The sequence below is a fragment of the Eptatretus burgeri genome, chromosome 10, assembly GCF_056783735.1.
Source record: "Eptatretus burgeri isolate ZD-2024b chromosome 10, Ebu_testis_v1, whole genome shotgun sequence".
NCBI lineage: Eukaryota > Metazoa > Chordata > Myxini > Myxiniformes > Myxinidae > Eptatretus > Eptatretus burgeri.
Genome location: NC_140970.1, coordinates 37,430,132 through 37,453,179, shown reverse-complemented (window position 1 = coordinate 37,453,179; position 23,048 = coordinate 37,430,132). Strand labels below are relative to the sequence as shown.

General features: G+C 43.6%; 1 protein-coding gene across 7 annotated transcripts in view; it reads right to left on the bottom strand.

Moving 5' to 3' along the window:
* Positions 1 to 23,048, bottom strand: part of LOC147018337 (uncharacterized) — a 74,856-nt gene that overhangs the window by 19,353 nt on the left and 32,455 nt on the right. For 5 of the 7 annotated variants that reach the window (XM_085897905.1, XM_085897903.1, XM_085897908.1 and 2 more), the window contains 5 exons: positions 8,971 to 9,011; positions 8,720 to 8,845; positions 2,319 to 2,435; positions 1,861 to 1,968; positions 309 to 426 (listed from right to left, as the gene is read on the bottom strand). In XM_085897905.1, coding sequence (XP_085754031.1) covers positions 323 to 426; positions 1,861 to 1,968; positions 2,319 to 2,435; positions 8,720 to 8,845; positions 8,971 to 9,011 — 496 coding nt within the window. In that variant the 3' untranslated portion in view covers positions 309 to 322. Of the gene's footprint in view, positions 1 to 308; positions 427 to 1,860; positions 1,969 to 2,318; positions 2,436 to 7,049; positions 7,222 to 8,719; positions 8,846 to 8,970; positions 9,012 to 23,048 lie in introns of those variants that run through there. The other 2 variants (XM_085897907.1, XR_015062332.1) reach the window with 2 other exon arrangements.

Here is a 23,048-nt window from a genome sequence, read left to right as displayed (position 1 = left end):
ATGGGCCGAGGGGTCATGCAGATGGGGTAGTTGTTATATGGCATGTTGGAGGGTTCGTTGGATGTAAACATTTAAAAACCTAACTAAAAAGAAATCGCAATGCACACCTTTGATTCTCCCACTTGACAAAAGGAAAGGGATCTGACGACACACATACTTAACGACATAACTGACTTTTGGGACATCTGTATGTTGAATGCTTATGGTTTCCAGATCCGTAACAGTATGTATGCATGGTGTGTATGTACATCTGCAATGATAATGAATTCCACACAAACAAACAAGGTCCAGAGGCAAGTATTTCTTACTGTTATTCTTGTCTTCACTTTTCCTTTTGTGTTGTGAGTTCATCATATTCCCCCTCAAAATGTCGTTCATGATCTTCAGTCGATGATTTCCTCAAATCACTCACTGACTCGTAAATACCTGTTTGATATGAAAAATAGAAAAAAAATAGGATGAAAGTGAAAAATAACACTGAAAAATAGCAAGGAGGATGAGAGTTTCGAGAAGGATGAGAGTGAAAAATAGAAGTGCACTCTACTATGTTATCTTTCATATAAAGGCCAACCTCTATACAACATTTTTTTAAGTCTAAAACATTAATAGTGAGGAAATAGTGTTGTTTTCCTATGTCAAGATCAATGTTTAGTGTGAAACTTTTCGTGAAACTGCTGGGGGGAGGTGAAGTGCTGTCCATATTTAATGGTTAGAGAAGATAAGGACGTCTCATGTGGTGTTCCCCCTCATCGAAGACCAGTATGGGTCTGGCCCGGGTATGGGGTGTCATGGCAGCGGCACAAAGCCTTTTGTGATGATGCCACAACATCAGAGCCTTCAATTGGCTCCATGTGGGCTTTCCGCATACGATTTATGGTGGGTCCCCATTGGCCTTGCATGCACATGCGAAAGGGCCACCCCCAACGGGTACATCCATTGTGGACGTGAATGGCTGTGTCCGTTGTGTGGAGCAACATGGTTGGACCCCATACTGGGTGGGTGGGCATGGCCCTGAACGGTGAAGACGTGCCGTCCAAGTGATGGGAGTGGGAGCAGAACTTTGCTCCTGCTCTCTCGCTTTGCTCCGTCTAGCAGAGTCATCGTTGCTCATGCTCAGTTCGTATTTGCCTGCCTCTTGCCCCATTGAGACACAGGCCAGCAAAATTACTGACGTACAAAGAAGACTTCGAGATGTGTGCCAACAGCTTCTTGTTTTGCTGCCCTGTGGTGCTATAAAACAGTTTGGATTATTTGTTGGTGAAGGATGAATAAATGTGATGGATGCCCAGTGTTCGGTTATTCTATGCTTATCGAGTTCTTTTTTTATTTTATTGTGTTTCTATCTTCATTCAAGATTCTCTATATATGTTGTCTTGGTGCAATAAATTATTCTTCATTTCCAAAGACCACGTGTCTGCTTTGTCTCATCCCATGCCATGCTTTCCTAAAATTGTTTTGGTTTGTTGGGTTTTTCCCTGCATGGCTGTAAATTAAGAGGATTTTAAATAATCCGATAATTACTGGTGTCTTTGGAGGCTGCCAAAGGCGGACTGATAAACCTGCTTGCCATCGGCTGTGCTTGCTCGTGTATTTACCAGCCATTCACATGGCTTGCACATCAGGGCATTTACATGGGTCTGTCAACTTGGTTGTTAACCCTAGTCGGGGGGCCGTGCATGTGATATTTTGTTATTAAGACTGTAATTTTGGACCTGACACCCCCAAAGACAATTCTAATTATTTTTTTTTTTGCATGAGAACATAATTAGGTTTTTTCAATTTGAAACTAATTTTTTTTCTGAATTAAAAGCATGGTCAAGATGGCGGATGGGTCAATGCATGAGTAAACGTGACATCAACCTGGTTGAGGTGAGTAGGAAGGACTTTCGTTTTGGTACCTCCCCTCCTCCACCAGTCGCATCATGTGGATTCCCTTCCTCTCCGGGTTGGGCAGCATAAATTGAGAAACTAGGGGAAACAAACTTGATGAGTGTGGAGATGAAATCTAATTATGGGAACGAAATAAAAACAAACAATTGCTTTAACCAGCATCAGTATAGTGTGGATGTTGCCCTGTCCTCGAGCAAAAGGATCACCCAGGAGATTAAGCATTTTGATTTTTTTTTTTTTTTTTGAAATCTTAATGTGGTTGGCACTTTATGGGACTTAATGACATTGGTCAAGATTAGCTGCTAGATAAAATATTTCAGTGCACCTCGGTTTCCCTTATGTATGTATGTACATATGTGTGTGTATGTAATCTGTAATGACAAATGATGCAATCAAACAAATAACGTCCAGAGGCAAATATTTCTTACTATTATTGTTGTCTTCACTTTTTCTTTCATCTTGTGGGTTCATCATACGACCCTTCAAATGTTCTTCATCATGTTCAGTGGACGATTCTCTCAAAGACAACAGTGACTCGTATATGCCTGTTTGATGCATAAAAATGGGAGAGAATGGTATCTTTCATATAAAAGCCTCAACCAACGTTTATATTTGAAGTCTAAACCAATCACCCAAGATTTTTCTTCTCCACAGTATGGCTTAAAATCATATGCACTTGGTCGTCGGTTAACGCCGTAGCTATGTTCTTCAAAACCACGACATTCAGTGAAACGACGTTAAATGGATCAATTTATCTCATTACTAGCAAATACAACCCATCGTTTCACTGATGGGAATATTAAGGTGGGGGGGGGAGAGGAGGGAGAGAAGAGGGGAGGGAGAGAGGAGTGGGTGAGTGAGGAAGGAGGGAGAGTGAGGAGGGGTGGGGGAAGGAAAGGCAGACATGTGGTGGAACATCAATTACGATTCATAGTCTCATCAAAATGATTCTGCATGGAATAACAGTGAAGATGGAAAATAAAATAATGTCTGAAATACATTTTCTAACGGTCATACTATAAATACCACGAAGAGACAAACACTGCCTGGAGATGTCCGGAGATAAACATAGTCCGGAAACCAATGCCGCCTGAAGACAAACACCACCCAGAGACAAATAGCCCCCATACACGTCTGGAGACAAACACTGCCCAGACACGTCTGGAGAAAAAAAAAACCCACCGGACGTGTCTGGAGCCAAGCCGTTCAGAGACAATCACTGCTCGGACACATCCAGAGACAAACTCCTGTCTGGACATAAACATCACCCAGACACGTCCGGTGACAATCATCGCATGGACACATCTGGAGACAAACACCACCCAGAAAGAAACAGCGCCTGGACACAAACACCATCAAGACACGTCCGGAGACAAACGCCATCTACAAATAATTACCACCCGGACACGTCCAGAGACAGAGAGAGACAGAGAGAGATGTGTAGGATGCTGCTGCACTGTATTAGGAGGGGGAGGAGCAAGGATGGGACAGTGAGAAAGAGGGAGAGAGAGGGGGGGGAAGAAGAGTAAGCAAAGACAAAATGTAATGCTGGATGAACAACACACACAAATCAATGCTTGGCCGATAACGGCAATCTTTTGGGAATCGACAGCGTGGAGTCTGGTCCATGAGTTACGGTGGAGTCAGTGCGATTACCGACTTCAGTAAGTAGTGCATACAACCCAAAAACCTTGAGTAGCTTTCACTGAAAAACACGTTGCATTTATATAGACGTTTCAAGGAGATGTGCACAAACATTAATCTTTATAAACAGCTGCATGTGACGGGTGGACAAAAACTTGACTGGGTAATTTTGAAAGCACGTTAAACGACAAATGGCTTGGAAATCGGTTGTCATCAAATACATTTTGTTTTGAAACTCACAAAGAGAAACCATATAACCTTTGTAAAGCACACCCAAAAACCAATTGCTCGAAACAGTCACCAGGCCAAAGGAAAACCTGACAAAACCTCCATAAGATACAGGATGAATCATTGCCACCACGGCACCCATAACAGGCATGGCATGCCTACACAGCCACGATGAGTCCCTACAGATTCAAATCTACCTTTATGTACCGTGTGCTGAATACGTACCTCTACATTGTAGAAACTGTCAACTGTACATCCCGATCGAGACACGAACTGAACCGCTATCGATTGGAGGGTGCTCGGCAAGTGGCTTAAGCACTCAAGTAAGCACTCCAATGCAACGCCTGGCTTGGCAAGCAATTACCAATTGCCATCGCCAAACCCATGCACCCAGAAATGCCCAAGCAATGTTCAAATTGGACAGACGAACCATTTTGTAGAAGTTGAAACTGCTGCTAAGTTCAATTCTGGAGCTTAAAGTTTGTAATTCGGCTTAGTTTAAGAGATTATCAAGGTTATGGCATGTGCCAAAATGAAATAAAGCCACGAATACTGGCATCTCCGGACCTATAGAAGCTTTGCAATGCATCCAGCGATTTATAGGTATGATGAACAGGGATTGGATAATATGAGTGAGAAAATTGAAAAAAAAATTAAAAACTTTATTGTTAAGAAATCGTTCCAGCCTGTTCCAAGTCAAGGCATGGTTGAGCAGGCCAAAAAACATAATGGCTTCGGACCTCAGCGAGATTACCCAGGAAACGCCTTAAGACCCAGAGAGCGAGGTGGCCGAGGATGCGGCCGATAAAGGAAAAATGAAATAAGGCTGTTAATTATCTTCAAAAGGGGTGTTTTAATGAACCCAAACACCCGATTTTCAATCATGCACTTCCCTGGAGTTTTCTTTGTATGCATGCAAAGTTTCAGGCTGCTTGGTTTCATGGTGTTGGAGTTATGGAGGACACACACACACACACACACACACACACACACACACACACACACACACACACACACCTATTTATAAGTTTGGATTGTACATTGAAATACAGTGTTGTAAATAAATGTAAATTCAACTACAAAATAATCACCCTTTCATAAAATAATTGTAAAAATCTACTGGTGCTCGGCGGGAGAGAGTTATGCAAGGAGGTAAGTAGTCTGCTCTGACCAATAACATAATAGTGACCTATGGGTAAATAATCACGACATTCTTGGAAGCACTGGTATCTAATTATTATTGACGTGATAATGAAACAATGTGAGCTGGGATGACGTAAAGCGAGGAAAACCTATATACAGTGTTACGTTAAATTCAATGTCATTTATTCAGTCTTCCATGATGTTACTGCATCCATCAATAATAAGGCCATGAGGAAACAATGGACAAGTCATTGCAATTTTTAACCCAGGATCACAGTATCGTGGAGAGCGTATTCTCATCAATGATCTCTCCCACTCTCTGGAAAATCCTCTTTATCTCTTTGCTGATGACTCCACCCTCTGCCGTACCATCTGTCATCCCTCAGACCGGAAGGCAGCAGCTTCTTCGCTCACTGCAGATCAGGGTAAAATCACAAACTGGTCCAACACGTGGAACATGTCTTTCAATCCGGACAAATCTCACACTCTCACTATGTCTCTCCGAAAGGACCGTTTGGAACCCCCCCCCCATCCACTTTCTCAACTATCCCCTGGAAGAAGTCCTTTCTTTCAAGCTTCTGGGTCTCACTATCTGCCATGATCTTTCCTGGGAAAGCCACATTTCCAACCTCGCCTCCAAAGCCAATCGTCGACTGGGAACCCTCTATCGTGCAAAGCCCTTCCTTGGCCCACCTGAGCTCCTGACCACTTACAAAGCTTTCGTCCGCAGCCTGATGGAGTACTGCTCTCCCCGCTGGACTGGTGCTCCTGCTTCCCAGCTTTCTCAGCTTCACGCTGTGGAAACCAAGGCATTTCGGATCATTGGTATCTCCCGTAGTGAGACTGAGTCTTTGAGCCTCTGAGCACTCTCTCACCGCAGGCAGGTCGGTGGTCTTCCCATCTTCTGCTGTCTCCTCTCCGGTCTCGCCCACCCTGCTCTGTCTGCAATTTGTCCCCACCACATTTCCGCAGGGTGCTCAAGGTCCACCAACAACTCCCTTCTGGTAAAACTACCAAAATCACGAATCGCTGCTCACCTTCACTCTTTCATTCCTCTGTTTTCCCACCTTTGGAATAAACTCCCTCACTCTGTTCAATCCCATTCTTCCCTCCAGGCCTTCAGAACAGCTGTTCACCACCGCCTCTTATCGTCTCCCATCCAAATCCTCGATCTTTTCTACCCCCGTTAATCCACCCCAAGCCCACCTCCTTCAATTTTCGTTTTCCTTCCTGAAAGTCCCTGTAATGTCCATCTTGTATACCCCATATTCCCCACCCCATCACTTTCCCTTCCACAGATCTCCTAATGTCTCTGTTCCTCACTGTTTTGTCCTTCCCACTCCTGTCCCTCTTGTCTCATGCCCCTCCCCCCTTTGCTGTGCATTGTGTGTTAGCTCTCATACGAGCCTCAACAAGGTATTCAAAAAAAAAACGTATTCAGATGGGAACCCAAGTGAGGTAAACACATGACCATAGACCATTGTTGCCTTTAAGTGACAGTCCTGCATCCTTGTTACATCATCCCTCTTTTTCTGGAAACTCATAAGTTCAGCTGCCTGTACTGTAGTGTGTTTAATTTTCAAAACTTGCTCTCACAGAGTTGTCTAAACCTATGTGGTCGTCAAATGGTGAGGAAACTAATTAGTCGTAAGATAATTATGGTTGAAGTGAGAAGGGAGAAGCTTAGTTTAGGCAGCTCCTCCACCAGATGCATCACGTGGATTCCCTCCCTCTCCGGGTCAGGTGGCGTAGTGCAGCAGCTAGGTTATCCCATGGTAAGCACAGGTCACTACAACTAAATTGAGAAACCAGGGGAAACAAGCTTGATGAGCATGGACATTAAATCTAATTATGGGAATGGAATTTACAAGAAGTAATTGCTTTGACCAGCATCAGTACCACGTGGATGTTCCCTGTTCCAGAGCAAAAGGATCGCCCAGGAGATTGAGCAGAGCAGAGAGTAGCAATTATCTGGATTCGCATGAATTGAGGTGCAGTCAGCCCCCATGCAGTACAATTTAACCCCAGTCACGTGCATGGACTTCGTGCTGGTGCCTGTATAAATCGGAAGCCTCCGCATGTGTGCGGGTAGCTGCAGCATGCATGTCTGTGCCGAGCAAGACCTGCCTGATGCAAGGACTCACCGTCTGCTGTGGTGTGTGGGCTGGTGTTGGTGAGGTTTAGATCAGGATCTGGGATGTTCAGGTTTGACCCTTCAGGGGTTGAGTTGGAACTCAGGGTCATTAAGTTGGCCCTCACCATAGTCAAGTCGGTGCTCAGTCATTGACTCAATACTGGCACTTGTCAACTCAGCACCTGCGGGGTGCAAGTTGGTGCCCGCATGACAGATGTTAAAAAAGGAGTGCATAGCCCTTGTAGTGCAGCAGCTCAATGTGGAGCAGGGTCAGTTCAAGCTCCAATTGGATAATGGTAATTGTTTTTGTTTATTTGTCGGAGCTGTGAGTCATGAGCAGCTGCATTTTCAACCTTGTAACAGCAGGAATCTGCAGCTCAAGTTCCCATCGAGTTTTTGTTCATTTTTAATCGGCTCATTTCAGTAAGATTAAGTTGTAACATGCATGTATGAAAAAAAAACACAGGTGTGCCGACAATGTCGTCCCCCTCACCACCCCCCCCCAAAAAAACAGGTTAAAAAAATACCGGTGTGCCGACAATGTCGTCCCCCTCACCCCCCCCCCAAAAAACAGGTTAAAAAAATACCGGTGTGCCGACAATGTCGTCCCCCTCACCCCCCCCCCCAAAAAAACAGGTTAAAAAATACTGGTGTGCCGACAATGTCGTCCCCCTCACCCCTCCAAAAAAAAAAAGGTTAAAAAAACACAGGTGTGCCGACAATGTCGTCCCCCCCCAAAAAAAAACAGGTTAAAAAATACCGGTGTGCCGACAATGTCGTCCCCCTCACCCCCCCAAAAAAAACAGGTTAAAAAAACACAGGTGTGCCGACAATGTCGTCCCCCTCACCCCTCTAAAAACAAAGCAGGTTAAAAATAATACAGGTGTGCCGACAATCTCCCCCCCCCCCCCAAAAAACAGGTTAAAAAAATACCGGTGTGCCGACAATGTCATCCCCTCACCCCTCCAAAAACAAAACAGGTTAAAAAACACAGGTGTGCCGACAATGTCCCCCCCCAAAAAAACAGGTTAAAAATACCAGTGTGCCAACAATGTCACCCCCCCCCAAAAAAACAGGTTAAAAACACAGGTGTGCCGACAATGTCGCCCCCTCACCCCCACCCCCCAAAAAAAAAACAGGTTAAAAAATACCGGTGTGCCGACAATGTCATCCCCCTCACCCCCCCCCCCAAAAAAAAACAGGTTAAAAAAAATACTGGTGTGCCGACAATGTCGTCCCCCTCACCCCTCTAAAAACAAAACAGGTTAAAAAAACACAGGTGTGCCGACAATGTCATCCCCCCCCCAAAAAAAAACAGGTTAAAAAAATACCAGTGTGCCGACAATCTTGCCCCCACAAAAAAACAGGTTAAAAGAATACTGGTATGCTAGCAATCTCATCCCCCCCTCAAAAAAGTGAAAAAAATACCAGTGTGCCGACAATCTTGCCACCCCCCCCCAAATAAAACAGGTGAAAAAAAATACCTCCAGATGGATCGACACCCCTGACTACAACATCTACGGTAATCAATCGCAAATGTTTTTGCTGGCACATGGCTGAAGTGAGATTCAAGAATTAAAACATGTCAGCAAAACGCAAGTAATTATTACAAATATGTTATAGTAGTGCCACAGATTCACAAAATACAGGTGTGAGCGAATGAAAGCATGACATGCGTACCTTCAGAATCAGTCATCTCCTTTACGTCTGGCTCTTCATAGTGGTATTTGTACGAATCAGACCTTTGAATCTCTTCATTTTTATTCATGTGTTCCTCATCCGTCGAAGGAGGAGCAGGTACTCCGTCTGTACATTCGTGGAAACAATAGCAGTTCATTTACTATTCTCTACATAATTGACGACTTCTCTTTGAACAGGCAATGACCATTTAACAAATTGGAAACAAAATTATGAAACAAATGATTTCTTACCATCTCCATCGAGTGTGTCATAAAGATTATATTTCTCATCTCTAAAAAAACAAAAAACAATGGCTGTTAATATTTAAGTTCGAACTATGGATAACAAGAAGAACGAATGCATCCATGATGTGTTTAATATCTTCCATAAAATCAACATCTTATTTACTTTAGATCCAAACATTACATTCCACATCCACATTCCCTTTCATGGAGCGTGTCACACAGGAGGATCTGAGGGTGGTAACTGGTAATAGATATGGGAGGTAAGCAAACAGCACAGTGCCAGGCAGCAAAAGGTAAAGCAAATAGGGTTTTAGGCTGTATTCGGAGGGGGATCATTTTTAAATCAAAACAGGTGGTGTTAACATTGTTCAGGAATTTAGTGAGGACCACATCTAGAATATTGTGTGCAGTTTTGGTCACCACAACTCAGGAAGGACATAGATACCATAGACATAGAGAGGGTTCAGCGCAGGGCTACTAGATCGATTCCACGCCTTGCAAGATTCAGCTATGAGGAGCAGCTGAAAGATATGGGGCTTTATACACTAGAAAGGAGGCAGTTACGAGGAGATATGATAGAGATGTTTAAGATAATGAAAGGTATGGATAAAATAAGTGCAAAAGAGTTATTCAGCAAAATGGACAGTTATATAGAACCATAGCCTGAGAAAAAAAAAAGAAGAGGAGAGTTAAGACAGTAGTAAGGTACGGCTCTTTTACTCAGAGAGTAGTTAATGCATGGAATGGTCTCCCTGGAAAGGTAGTGGCAGCAGAAACTTTAAAAGAGTGAAAATTGTAATTAGATAGGTAAGTGGAAGTATTGGAGTTAGAGGGGTACAAGGATATTGGCAGGACTTGTAGGTAACTTTAGTATGGATGGATGATTGTGTTTTTATCACCCTTGTGATATCCCTGAGCCTACCGCACTGTCATCATCCCCACTCCTACCCTCAATCCTCCAATGAAATTAGGTCATTTTGATGGATTTATTTATGGAATGGAACACACCCCAGGATGCAACAGTATAAAAGAAGCAGCAGACAGATGGGAAAAACATCAACAGTGGGGCCAAGGAACAAAATCAATTGAGATGGACACACAAGGGATGCAGGTAAGAATGAGGGCTAGGGGAGGATGCAGGGGGTGCACAACATACATACATAAACAAACTCTCAGGAAGGAAAACTGAAAATTTGGAAGGAGGAGGGCTTGGGGGTAGAGAGGTTTAACAGGGGAAGAAAAATCATGGTTTTGGATTGGGGATGATCTGACATGGTAGTGAACAGCTGTCTTGAAGATCTAGAAGGAACAATGACACTGAAGAGAATATGGAAGTTGGTTCCACAGGCAGGATAAAAGAAGAACTAGGGAGTAGAGGTGTGTAATGATCCTGGATTTAGGTAGTTTCACCAGAACAGCATTGATGGTGGACTGTGTGTCCCCTACAGCAACCTGGGAGTGGGGATGGGATAAAGCACAGGAATGGCAGTAGGAGGATGCAATACCAGAAAGGAGGCAGTAGAAGACAGAGTGACCATCGACCTGTCAGCGATGGCAAAGTAATAGTCCAATGGACTCGGTTTCATCACCAGAGATTCCAATGATCTTGAAGGTATTGGTTTCGACAGCGTCACGTTGGGCAAAGTGTGAGATGGGGCACCATCCCAGAGAGGAGAGCAGTACTCCATCAAGCCGCAGATGAAGGCCTTCTCGGTGGATAAGAGGTCAGGCGTGTCAAGGAAGGACTTTGTATAACATAGGATGCCCAGTTGGTGGTTGTATTTGAAGGCCAACTTTGAAATTGGGTTTGCTCAAGAAGGAGCATGCCTTTATAGGGGGATCCAAGACTATGAGTGAATGAACTTCAAGAGGATTCTTAAGAAAGTATATGGGAGGGTTGGCCAGATGGTCCTTTCGGAGAAAGAAAGTGAGTGTGTAAGAATTGTCCGTATTGAAAGACATATTCCAAGTGTTTGATCAGCTCGTGATTTTGTCAAGGTGTGAAGAGTGGGAAGAAGCTGCTGCCTGCCTATCTGAAGGATGAGGGATATCACGGCAGAGGGTGGAGTCATCCAGCAATGACCAGTGCTGGCAGATGAGTCGTCCAGCTTAACGTCTTTCTGACAGATGACACATATTGATATGAAGTGAAAAGCAGGGTTAAGCAATTGGTTCACTTCTGTCTGTCTGTCTGTGTCTGTCTGTCTGTCTACAAACGACAGTTTATAATCAAGGAACAACTTAATTTCAATTGAATGTTACATTTAAACACAAATCGGAACATGAATCAGCAAACAGAAAATGAACTTGTAGTTTGTCCCAATTGCACATGCACAGAGAGGAGTGAGATAATTATTTTGGCTGTCCACCTGTCTGGCAGTGAAACAAAATTGAAAATAATTTCAAAAAGGAAACTTACTGTTTTTAAGGATATCATAAATGACACAAACAAGTGTGAAGAACTAATGTAACGTGTTAAATAAGGTGGTAAAAAGACACCGAGGACGACGGCGTTGGTCATTTCCCGGTTGTACGCCATTTTGGATTGTTGCTCATTCGCTCTCTTTCGTTTGTGTTGCTTTTTTGGAAACTTTTTGCCCTTCATTATGGCTCCCAAGCGTTAGGCAGACTCTTCTGATGGCAGTGCTTCGAAGAAAAGGAAAGCCATCACCATGGAAGTGAAATTAGACAAAGTTAAACGCTCAGAAAAGGGAGAAACACCGACGAGCATTGGCCAGTTGCTTCGCCTAAGCCGTTCGACTGTCACGACGATTATCAAGGATAAAGATTGCATCCTTGATAATGTGAAAGGATCTGCTCTTATGAAATCGACTGTGATTACTAAGCAGCGTAGTGGTCTCATTATTGACATGGAAAGTTTATTAGTGCTTTGGCTGAAAGACCAACATCAACGGCATATCCCAATGAGCCTTATGTTGATTCAGGAGAAGGCTAAAAGATTGTTTGAGGCCTTGAAAAGTGAAAAGGGGGAAGGGAGTAAAAGTGAAGAGTTTGTGGCCAGTAAGGGTTGGTTTATGCGGTTTAAGGCTAGTGCTAATTTGCATAACCTTAAGGTGCAAGGTGAAGCTGCTAGTGGTGATGAGAAAGCAGCAAGTGTTTTTCCTAGTGCGTTGGCTGCGATAATTAGGGAGGTGGGTTACTGTGCTGAACAAGTGTTTAATGTGGATGAGACAGGCTTGTTCTGGAAGGGTATGCCAAATCGTACGTACATCACCAAGGAGGAGAAGACAGCACCAGGCCATAAAGCCAGCAAGGAGAGACTGACTGCTTCTTGGGGCTAATGCTGCTGGCGACTATTCAGTAAGATGATCCGGTTTGAACAAGATGTACCGAGGGCATGTCCCCTGGTAATTAGATTATGTGACCATTAGGTAAATAGAATTTTAGACAGAGGACCCTAAGTCACGTGGTTGAGTTATTGGCATTCACGATCGATTAGCAACCCGTTGTGTTCCAAAGTTATTCGCGTGTGATGGCCTGCGATTCCGGAGAGTCTGGTGGAAACCCGAGGCAACTTCCTCCCCCCCCCCCCTTTGTGGTCTTCTTGCCCCTGACCCCCGGGTCTGCAACAACATATGTATTGGGTGACTAATTTTAAAAGTGTATTATCATAGGTAAAAATCAAAATATAATACATGAAGTGGCGATGTTAGGAACGAATCCCCCACTTATTCCATTCATTATTATGAGAAAATGTTTTGATTTATGTCATTTCAATATCAATCGCACTTCTCAGGAATGCATCTCCAACATAAACTGGCGTTTTATAGTACTTTACCGCATTTTACATCAGACAAATATTACATCAGACAAAATAGACAAATATTACCGCATTTTACATCATCAGGACCAATCAAACTTGTTTCTCATAGACCCTGCCCATGTCCTTCTTTCTCAAGACAGTACAGGGTAAGATGTTCTGTGAACACTCGAGTCTAGTTATCCCATGCACACAAGATGAAAGGTGGGGTTAAACAATTGGTTCACGTCCGTCCGTCCATCTGTTTGTCTGTCTTATCAGTTTATGATCGAGGAACATCTTATGTAAATTGAATGTTATATTTCGAACACAAATCAGAACATCAACAGGAGGAAAAGTTTGCCGTTTTACCATACTTTGGCTCTCAATTCTTCCTGACCACACATGCAAAGAGATGAGTGAGATAATATTTTTACTCTGTCTGTGTCATTTATGATATCCTTAAAAACAGTAAATTTCTTGTTTGGAATGATTTTAAATTTAATTGTTTCACTGCCAGACAGGCAGACAAAATAATTATCTCACTCCTCTCTGTACATGGGCAAGTGGGACGAATTCAGAGCCAAATTACTATTAAACTACAGTTTCGTTTTCCAATTTGTGTTCAAAATATAACATTCAATTGAAATCAAGTTGTTCCTCAATTCTTAACTGACATCAAAAAAAAACTTGACAATCATTCTAAACAGGAAACAACTGTTTTTAAGGACATTCTAAAAGACATAAATAACAGGCACGAAAAACCAATGTAACGTTTTTGATAGGGTGATGTAATAGACACTGGGTAAAACCCCAAATTAGTTTATTTATAAACCATTAAACCTTTATTTAAATTGGATTATATACTTCAGCACCGTAGAACACAAAGTGCCTTCATAATATCAATATATAGCATGTTAGGGTGTGATATGCGAGAGGGTACAGTGTAGAGGTGAAGAAGAGGCCACCTACATGGCAATGTATGATGCTGATTGACACTTCGTTCTCACCAAACATTGCATTGGAGTCATCAGGAGGAACCTGGACAGGATTCGGGTTTCAGCCGCGACTCCTCTTCCCTCAAACCCATCCAGGTGCAGCCAAGTGTGCCTGACAGAAAACTTTCTGCAATAATTCACTTCTCCTTAGACAGGTAGATAAAGAAAGATATTTTTAAAGAGTAAAAGAGATGAAAGAAAAAAAAAAAAAAGAAGCAAGAATTGGAATGAAGAAAGAGAAATGTGAAAAAAGTAGAAAGAAATGTGAAAGGAAAAAAGAACAAAGAGGTCGAGAAGAACCCAGACAGGTAGATTTCAGGAGTTGCTCCCCAGGCTCAAACACAGCTGTAGCTACAAGCTAACAGAGGTCCATCAGTGGGGAGGCACAGTCCACACAGCATCAGGTACTAAGATAATGAAACGGAAAAGCAAATGCTGCATTGGGACATCAGAAAGAACCCGAATAAGTAAAGAGCAAACCGGAGGGACTGGATCGGATGTGGCTTTCAGCCGCTACTACACTACCCTCAAACTCCACTTCCCTCAAATAATATACAGTAATAGTTCTCGAAGCAAGAGAAACATCAGGGCAATACCCCGAGGGGCTCACCTGAAGCAGCGAGATAAGACAACCAGGGAACCATGAGTAGGCATGGATGACCCATAAAATATGTAACAGAGAAGAAAGTAAATACCTGTGGATTTTTTTTTTTTTTAAAGCCGTGGACAAGATTTGGTACATCACGGGTGATAAAGATTGTGGTCAAGTTTCATCGAAATTGTGTGTGTGGTTTCGGAGAAGAAAGCAAATACATATTTTGTGGGGCAAGCCCTCCATAGAACCACTTAGACCCCAATTTTTTTTATTGTCGTGAACAATCTTTTATACATCAGGGGTGATGAAGGTGGTGGTGAAGTTTCATCAGAATTGTGCATGCAGTTTGAGAAGAAAGGAAATGTATATTTTGGGGGGCAACCCCCCTTACATCCCCTTAGACCCCAACTTATTTTTAATGCTGTGAGCATTCTTTGGTACATCATGGGTAATGAAAGTGTCATCAGAATTGTTTGTGTAGTTTCTGAGAAGAAAGTAAATACCTCTATTGGGGGGCAACCCCTGCATACACCCCCTTAGACCCCGATTTTTCTAATGTAATGAACAAACTTTGGTATATCATGGGTGGTGAAGGTTGTGGTCAAACTTCGTTGGAATTGTATTTGGCTTTTCTCAGAATAAAGCAAATACCTCTTTAGGGGGGCAGCCATCCCATAAACTTCCCCCGTAGACCCCCTCCGACCCCAATTTTTTTTTTTTAATGCTGTGAACAAACTTTTGTCCATCATGGGTGATGAAGGCTGTGGTGAAGTTTCATCCGAATTGTTTGTGTAGTTTCTGAGAAGAAAGCAAATAACTCCTCAGGGGTGGGGGGGACCCCCCTGAAGTATCTCTTCGACCCAGATTTTTTTTTATGCCATGAACAATTTTTGGTTTATCATGGGTGATGAAGGTTGCAGTCAAGTTTCATCAGAATTGTGTGTGTGTAGTTTCTGATAATAAAAAAAAAGCAAATACCTATTTTGGGGTGCGACCCCCCCCCCCTTCGAAGACCCTCTAAGACCTCGATTTTTTTTTAATGGTATGAACAAACTTTGGTACATCATGGGTGATGAAGATTGTGGTGAAGTTTCATCAGAATTGTATTTGTAGTTTCTGAGAAGAAAGCAAATACCTATTTTAGGGGGTGCAACCCCTGTAGATCCCCTTAGAGCCTGATCTTTTTTTAATGCCATGAACAAACTTTGGTACATAGACGGTGATGAACGTTGTGGTAAAGTTTCATCGAAATTATATGTTATGTGTAGTTTCTGAGAAATTGAAAATATTTGTGGACGGACGGATTGACAGATGACGCGTCATCCCTTAAGCTCCCCAGAACTATGTTCCAGGTGAGCTAAAAAAAAACAACTCTATTTTAAATCATTATTTTATTAAAATTGAAGTATATACCTGAACACTGTCATAGGTATCGTGTTCAATGAACTCCCTGGTTGTTAATGCACTTAGTCCTCCTTTTCTCCTTCCCGTGGAATAATTTTCCTCCTCCATCCAAGTTCGTCCTACTTTTGAATCCTTCAAGGTGGTGGCTAAAATATTTATTTTTAACTCCCATTATTACTCACAACGAAATAATTGCATACAAGGCCAAGGTTGTGATTGTGCCTGAATTGCCACTAGGAGGCATCAGGAGCTACCAGATACCAGCAAAATTGTTTAAAATGTTCCACTTTTCAAGACCATGTGAGACGGTTTGATATACCAACGTGGAACAAATATAACACCAAGCTTAAAGATCATCAAGAGAATCCTTCCTTCCAAAAAAAAAATGTATTTTGGTCACCCGATGACTGGCATGTCAATTTTGCTTCTGCGGAAGAGTGTTCCAAAGTAGCATCAATTGAATGGTATGATTTTTGTACAAGGCATACATTGTTTCCCCCACTGCACCATGTTTGCCGGAGCATTTAAATAACACTTCTTTAGGGATTGCGATGAAGGCCAAGTATGGGAACAGAAAGTCAAGTCTGGGTGATCAGGTGGTTTGTGGAGGATTCCGATTCTGAACTATCAAAAAAAGTAATACATTTGGTGTATTTTGAAATTTAATGATGAACAGCCAAGAATTTTAAAACAGGATATTAATGTCAATATTATAAATTTGCCTGAAAAATGGCTTCGATTTTTTGCGGGTGTGTGTACGTTTTGCTGCCAATGGTCACACTCTTCTTCAAATCACACTCAAATGCAGCACATGGCTGCAGGGAGCATCATTTTCTGGAGGCACATGTGTCACTGATGCAGTACACCCTGTAGATTAGAGCAAGAATTATGAATTTGACCAGAGTGCCGGCAATAGCTCACTTACTCTTTGCAAGGGACACCGTGCTACCTTTCATGTCCACTAACTAATTCTGGCAGACGGGCCACCCAGTTTGGCATCCATCCAAGGGATGGTACACATATATGCCTGGTGTGGCTTAATGGTTAGGCTCGTAGGTTTGGGATCCTAGGATCCTGAGTTCAAATCCCCCTTGGCTGATGAATTAATACCAGGTGGGGTTGACTCTGCCTGTCATAGTTCTGAGGTCGGCAAAATGAGCGCCAGCTTGCTGGTATCCTGTGTCAGAGTGGTGACCAGTCCAGGATTGTGCCCAATCGCCAAGGAGACTGCTGAGGCAGCACCAACGTTCTGCACAGAGTATGGTCCCAATGGATGGATGGATGGTACACACATTGATGTATTGCCCTGCCTGTGAAACACCAGAGTGACAGTTTATATCTGGGTCTGATTCAAACCCAGGCGAGACAACTAGAGGTGAATGTGCATTCCTTGAGGCTATCCTGCCAGCCCAAATGTCACACATTGTGTTGAGCACCAAGAATAATCACCTGGAATTTTCAAGGACGAATTCCCCATAGGGTATGTCAGGCCCAAAGTTACATTTCATGAACATGTTCATGCATATGACGACACTTTCACCCGACCTCAATCCACTGTCAATCAATGCCATCAACGTGAAATTCCTCAAAGGACACTGATATGTCAAGAGATTCTATGGTACAGAGGCAAAATAAAATGCAAAATGGTTTGCCTGGTAGACGTTGAGTGCCCTGCAGAAATATGGGCAGGACTTAGAGGAGACAGAGCAGGAGGGGTGGGGGGCGAGGCTGGAGAGAAAACAGTAGAAGACAGAAAGACCATTGACCTTCCTGTGGTGAGAGAGTGAGAGACCCAAAGACTCAGCGTGAAGCCAAGAAAGGTGAGAGGCAGGAGCACCAGCCCAGAGGGAAGAGCAGTACTCCATCAGGCTGCAGATGAAAGCTTTGTACTTGGTCAGGAGCTCAGGTGTGCCAAGGAAGGACTTTGCACGACGGAGGATTCCCAGTCGGCAACTGGCTTTGGAGATGTGGCTTTACCAGGAAAGATCATGGCATTCAGTGAGGTGCAAAAGTTTGAATGAAAGGACTTCTTCAAGAGGATTGTTTTCCAGACGGTCCTTTCAGAAAGTCAGAGTGAGAGTGTGAGATTTGTCAGGATTGAAAGACATGTTCTACGTGTTGCACCAACTTGTGATTTAATTCAGGCCTGCAGAGAGTGAAGAGGCTGCTGCTTGCTGATCTGAGGGATTATGGAGAGTATGGCAGAGGGTGGAGTCATCAGCAAAGAGATAAAGAGGATTTTCTAAAAGGTTAGAGAGATCATTGATGAAAACAAGAAAAACCATTGGGCCCAGAACACTGCCTTGAGGAACTCCAGCCTGAACAGGATGAGGGAATGAGAGAATTCCATGAAGGGCCACACATTGACTGCGATAGGAGAGGAAATCTGCGAGCCAAGAGTGGAGATGGCCTTGGATACCATAGGAAGAGAGTTTGGTGAGCAGGGCAAGGTGCCAGACAGTGTCGAAAGCATGTGATATGTCTTGGAAGATGGCTCTGATCTCATGTCTGGCATTGAGAACCTCCATCCATTGTTGGGAAAGCAGCATATCCAGGCTAGAGTGACCTAGTCTGAATTCAAATTGATGATTGGAAATCAGGCCTTTGAGAAGAGGAAGGATTTAATGTCAGAAGTGATGATGGATTCCATAACCTTGCTGATGATTAGAAGGTTGATTGATCTGTAGTTTCAGGGATCTGTTTTTGCACCTTTTTTATGGAGAGCGGTAATGTTTGCTGATTTCCAAGCAGATGTCAGATGACCTTGAGCAAATGAGAGGGTGACGAGAACAGAGAGAGGGTGAGCAAGAGCAGCAAAGCAGGTTTTTCGGACACGTGGGCTGATCTCGTCTGGACCGGTTGCAGAAACTGAGTCGAGGTTTGACAACAACCTCTCCACCTTGTCAGGAGAAAAGGACACAGAGTCCAGGAACAGCTGGCTGCGACTGGGTAAGGTGGGTGAAGAAAGCGATGGGTTTGGGACACAATATTTCGAAACAAACACAGAATTTAGGCATTCACCCTTTTCGCGTGCAGTGTCAGCTGTGCGGCCATTTGAGGTAAGCGAAGGGATTGAGGGGGAACATTCACCAGGCACAGACTTAACGAGATGCCACCAGGATTTGGAGGAGGGAGAGAGGTCTGAGAGTTCATATTTGAGTTTAGAAAGATGTTGTTTTCTGGCTCTCCTGAGGGTAGACACACACTTGTTCTGATCTTTGTGGAAGGACCTGAGATTACCTTCAGTTGGATTTCCTTCCATGAGGTGAAGGCAAGTCATTTCAGGACAACTGCCTCGCCACATGCTTCAGTGTACCATGGGCAGGAGGAAGGGTTGGACAACTGAAGATGAGTGTTTTAATCTGTGCATGAGAGAGAGCAAGTTTCTTTGAAAGAATTCTCAGGATGAGTTAATGTCGAAGAAAGTAGAGATGGAAGACCAGTCGAGAAGTTTGATGGCTCCTTCAAGACCTTGCCAGTCGGCCTTACTGAAATGACAGACTCGACGGCGCTGAGGTAGTTCTCCAATAACAGCCAGAGAGATGTTTACTTTGACAAGCATGTGGTCAAATGAACTGGTTGGAGCGGAGGAAGAACAGCAGATGTTTTCTGGGAAATTGGTCAAAATCAGATCCAGAAGAGATAGAGTACCATTGGTTGAGATCCTGGAAGGAAAGTTGACAGATCGTGTCAGTCCAAATGAGTCATGGAAGTCTTTTGCTGAAGAGCCATGGCAGGTAATGGGGGTACCCACACCCAGCCAACTGGCAAGACAGCAATTGAAGTCACCACATATGAGGAAGGGAGAGTTGGGATGAGAGGATATAAGTTGGTCCATGTTTTTGACGAGTGAGGTGTAAATGGAAGTCATCGCTGTTTGGTGGATAGGACAACACAAAAATAAATATGAGGTGGGAGTGGAAGGGAAGCCGTAGCCAGAGGTATTCCTGGGGGTGTGGGGTAGTGAGGGCAGTGCATGGAGAATGAGGAATGGAGTTTTTGATGAAGAGAACAACTCCTCCACCAGGACGAGGTTCAGGTCTGTCATACCGGAGGAGGGAGTAACCAGGGAGAGATACTAGGAAGTCAGAGACGTCTTGAAGGAGGAAAGTTTCTGTTCAACAGATTATGTCTGGTTTGTCAGGGGCAACCTGTGTGGAAAGATCTGTCAGGTTTGAGTGAAGGCCCCAGATGTTTGAGGTCCACATTGTAAAGGAAGACGGAGGGGAGAGAAGGATGCTTTGTGTGCAGGAGAGGGGAAGTGGAGGGTCAAACGAGGGAGAAGGTGGGAGGGGGTACGGAGAGATGTTGACAGTGTGTGGGGGATTACAGAAGAGCGAGGGGAGAGGGCTGGATGAGGAGACGAAAAGGCTCGGTGGTGATGGGATGAGGCATATTAGGGAGTAATAAGAGAGGTGGCAGAGATAAGTTGAAGATTGGAGGAGGTGGAGGGATGAGATGGAAGAGAGAGGGGGCAGGGGAAGGAGGCAGCTTTGTGGATGTGAATGGGGAGGGGTGCAACTCTTTGAGAAGGGGGAGTGATTGGGAGAATGGTGAGGGGGGAGTTTTTGAGAAAGGTGAGAGGGAAGCTTGGAGGAGGAAGAGTGTGAAGGTTGCTTTGAGAGCGAGGGGAGATGATGAGAGGAGGCATGGCAAAGGGGCAGGAAGGTGATGGGAGAGGTGGAGAGAGGGGAAGGTTGCTCACCACTTGGCAGTGGAATGATGAGAGGAGGCATGGCAAAGGGGCAGGAAGGTGATGGGAGAGGTGGAGAGAGGGGAAGGTTGCTCACCACTTGGCAGTGGAATGGTGAAGAAGGGAGCAGGCAGGAGGAGGTACAATATTTGAGGGATTGGGAAGGGGTGGGTGTGAGAGAAAAGAAAGAGCATGTTTGAAATGTTGAGTGTACTGATTGAGAGAGTGAGATATCTCTTCGGTTATCATGGAGCCACAGATGTTAGCACACCACACAGTTTGGGACATCAGAGGAGGAGCTAATACTAAAGCAGAAGACAGTGAAGAGGTGCCAAGAGTGGATGCAGGATAAGGGGCAAGATGGGAGGGGTAAGGAGAGGGTATAACACGTGAGAAGTTAGGAGGAGGTAGGTTTAAGGGGTGGGGTGAATTGGCAAAGGATGTTTACAAAGTCCTGTTACCCTCACCTCAGAACCTGATAAATGAATATAATGAACACACAAGAGATATAAAAGTGAACAATGAACACATGAAACTTTTATTGTCATAAAAAAACAAAATATTAACACGAATATATATATATATATATATATATATATATATATATATATATATATATATATATATATATATATATATATATATATATATATATACAGGGTGTCTCCCAAAAAATGTACTCACTCTTTAAATGATAATAAATGTGTTGTTTATTGACTGATAAACAAGATTAATGGTTAAATGTATAAATGGATAAATGCACGTTTACAAATGTTCAAACTGACGACCATCACGTTCCAAACACAGCCGATAACGCGGACCAATGGATTAATTTTGGAATGTAACTTTTCCAATTAATTCACTTCAAAATGCGATGGGCGCTTGATTTTGGGATTCCTGTCTCACTCGCCATTTGTCGTACAGATTTCCGTGGGGATCGGTGGAGGGTTTCCAGCAATGGATTTTCCTTTGCGGGGGTGGTTGATGACCTTGGTCTTCCTGAACGCTCCTTATGGACGTCATGCACAGTTCCATCTGTTTCAAACTTATCTCAGATGCGAGCAATGGTGGGTCGCATTGGTGAATCTTTGTGAAAATGTCTTATAAATTGTCTTTCCACTTCCATGATGTTTTCGTGCTTCCAGTAGCACTTTATGATAAATTTTCTTCTTCAAAACCGAGTCGTACTTCTGCCATTATTAGGGTCAATTTGATCTGAAAAATTCAATGAGATACGAGGAGCCAAAATGTGAGTACATTTTTTTGGGACACCCTGTATATGTGTATATATATATATATAAATATATATATATATATATATATATATATATATATATATACATATACATATACATATATATATATATATATATATATATACATATACATATACATATATACGAGGTGTGTTCAAAAAGTATCCGACCTTTGTTTATAAAAAATACTCGTATCCAGATACAACAAACTTGCACTAACCTCCTTCAAAGTAGTCCCCTTGGACTGCCACACACTTCTCCCAATGGTTCTGCCACTGTCGGAAGCAGCGCTGGAATTCCTCTTTTGGGATGGCACGCAGCTGGTCCATCGCATTCCACATGATGTCTTCTCTCGACTCAAATCTGGTCCCTTTCAGGGGCATTTTCAGGTTGGGGAAAAGCCGGAAGTCACACGGAGCCATGTCAGGAGAGTAGGGAGCCTGACGAAGCACAGGTGTGTTGTGTTTGGCCAGGAAACTCTGTATCAAATGTGAAGAATGGGCGGGTGCATTATCGTGATGGAATTGCCAATTGACTGCTGCCCACAGGTCCGGCCGTTTGCTTCGCACAGCGTCACGAAGGCGACGCAGTACCTCTTGGTAGTACTCTTTGGTGATGGTTGTGCTGTGTGGTGCGTACTCGTGATGAACCATGCCACTGGAGTCAAAGAAGATGGTCAGCATGACTTTGACTTTGCTGCAGACCTTCCCTGCTTTTTTTTGGCCTCGGGGATGTTGGATGCTTCCATTGTGATGACTGGAACTTGGTTTCTGGATCGTACCCATAAACCCAGGTCTCATCACCAGTGATCAATGTGTTGAAGAATTTGGGATCGCTGTTCACAGTCTCCAGCATGTCCTGTGCGATCTCCAAACGGAGTGACTTCTGCTCGATCGTTAGCAGCTTTGGCACGACCTTCGCTGAGATTCTCCTTAAGCCCGAATCCTCAGTCACAATGGTATGAACGGATCCAATGCTGACGCCCGACTCGTCTGCAAGTTCTCTGATCATGATTTGACGATCCTGCATCAGCAGGGTCCTCACTTGGTCAATGACGATCTCATTTCGGGATGTTGAGGGCCTACCAGAACGTGCTTCACTTTCCACTAATGTGCGACCATCTTTGAAGCGGTTGTACCACTGTTTTATCTGTGTGGTGCCCATTGCTTCGTTCCCGAAGGCCTGTTGAATCTTTTGGATCGTTTCCACTTGGGAATCGCCAAGCTGTACACAAAATTTGATGCAGTAGCGTTGTTCAAGTTTTTCCGTCATTTTGTCAAAAACGAAAATCCGACGGCGCTCACACTTCCTCACTCATCAGCGGTCTGTCAGCGACTGACAGCTTCTGCAGGTGGGAAAATATTCACGCATACGAATT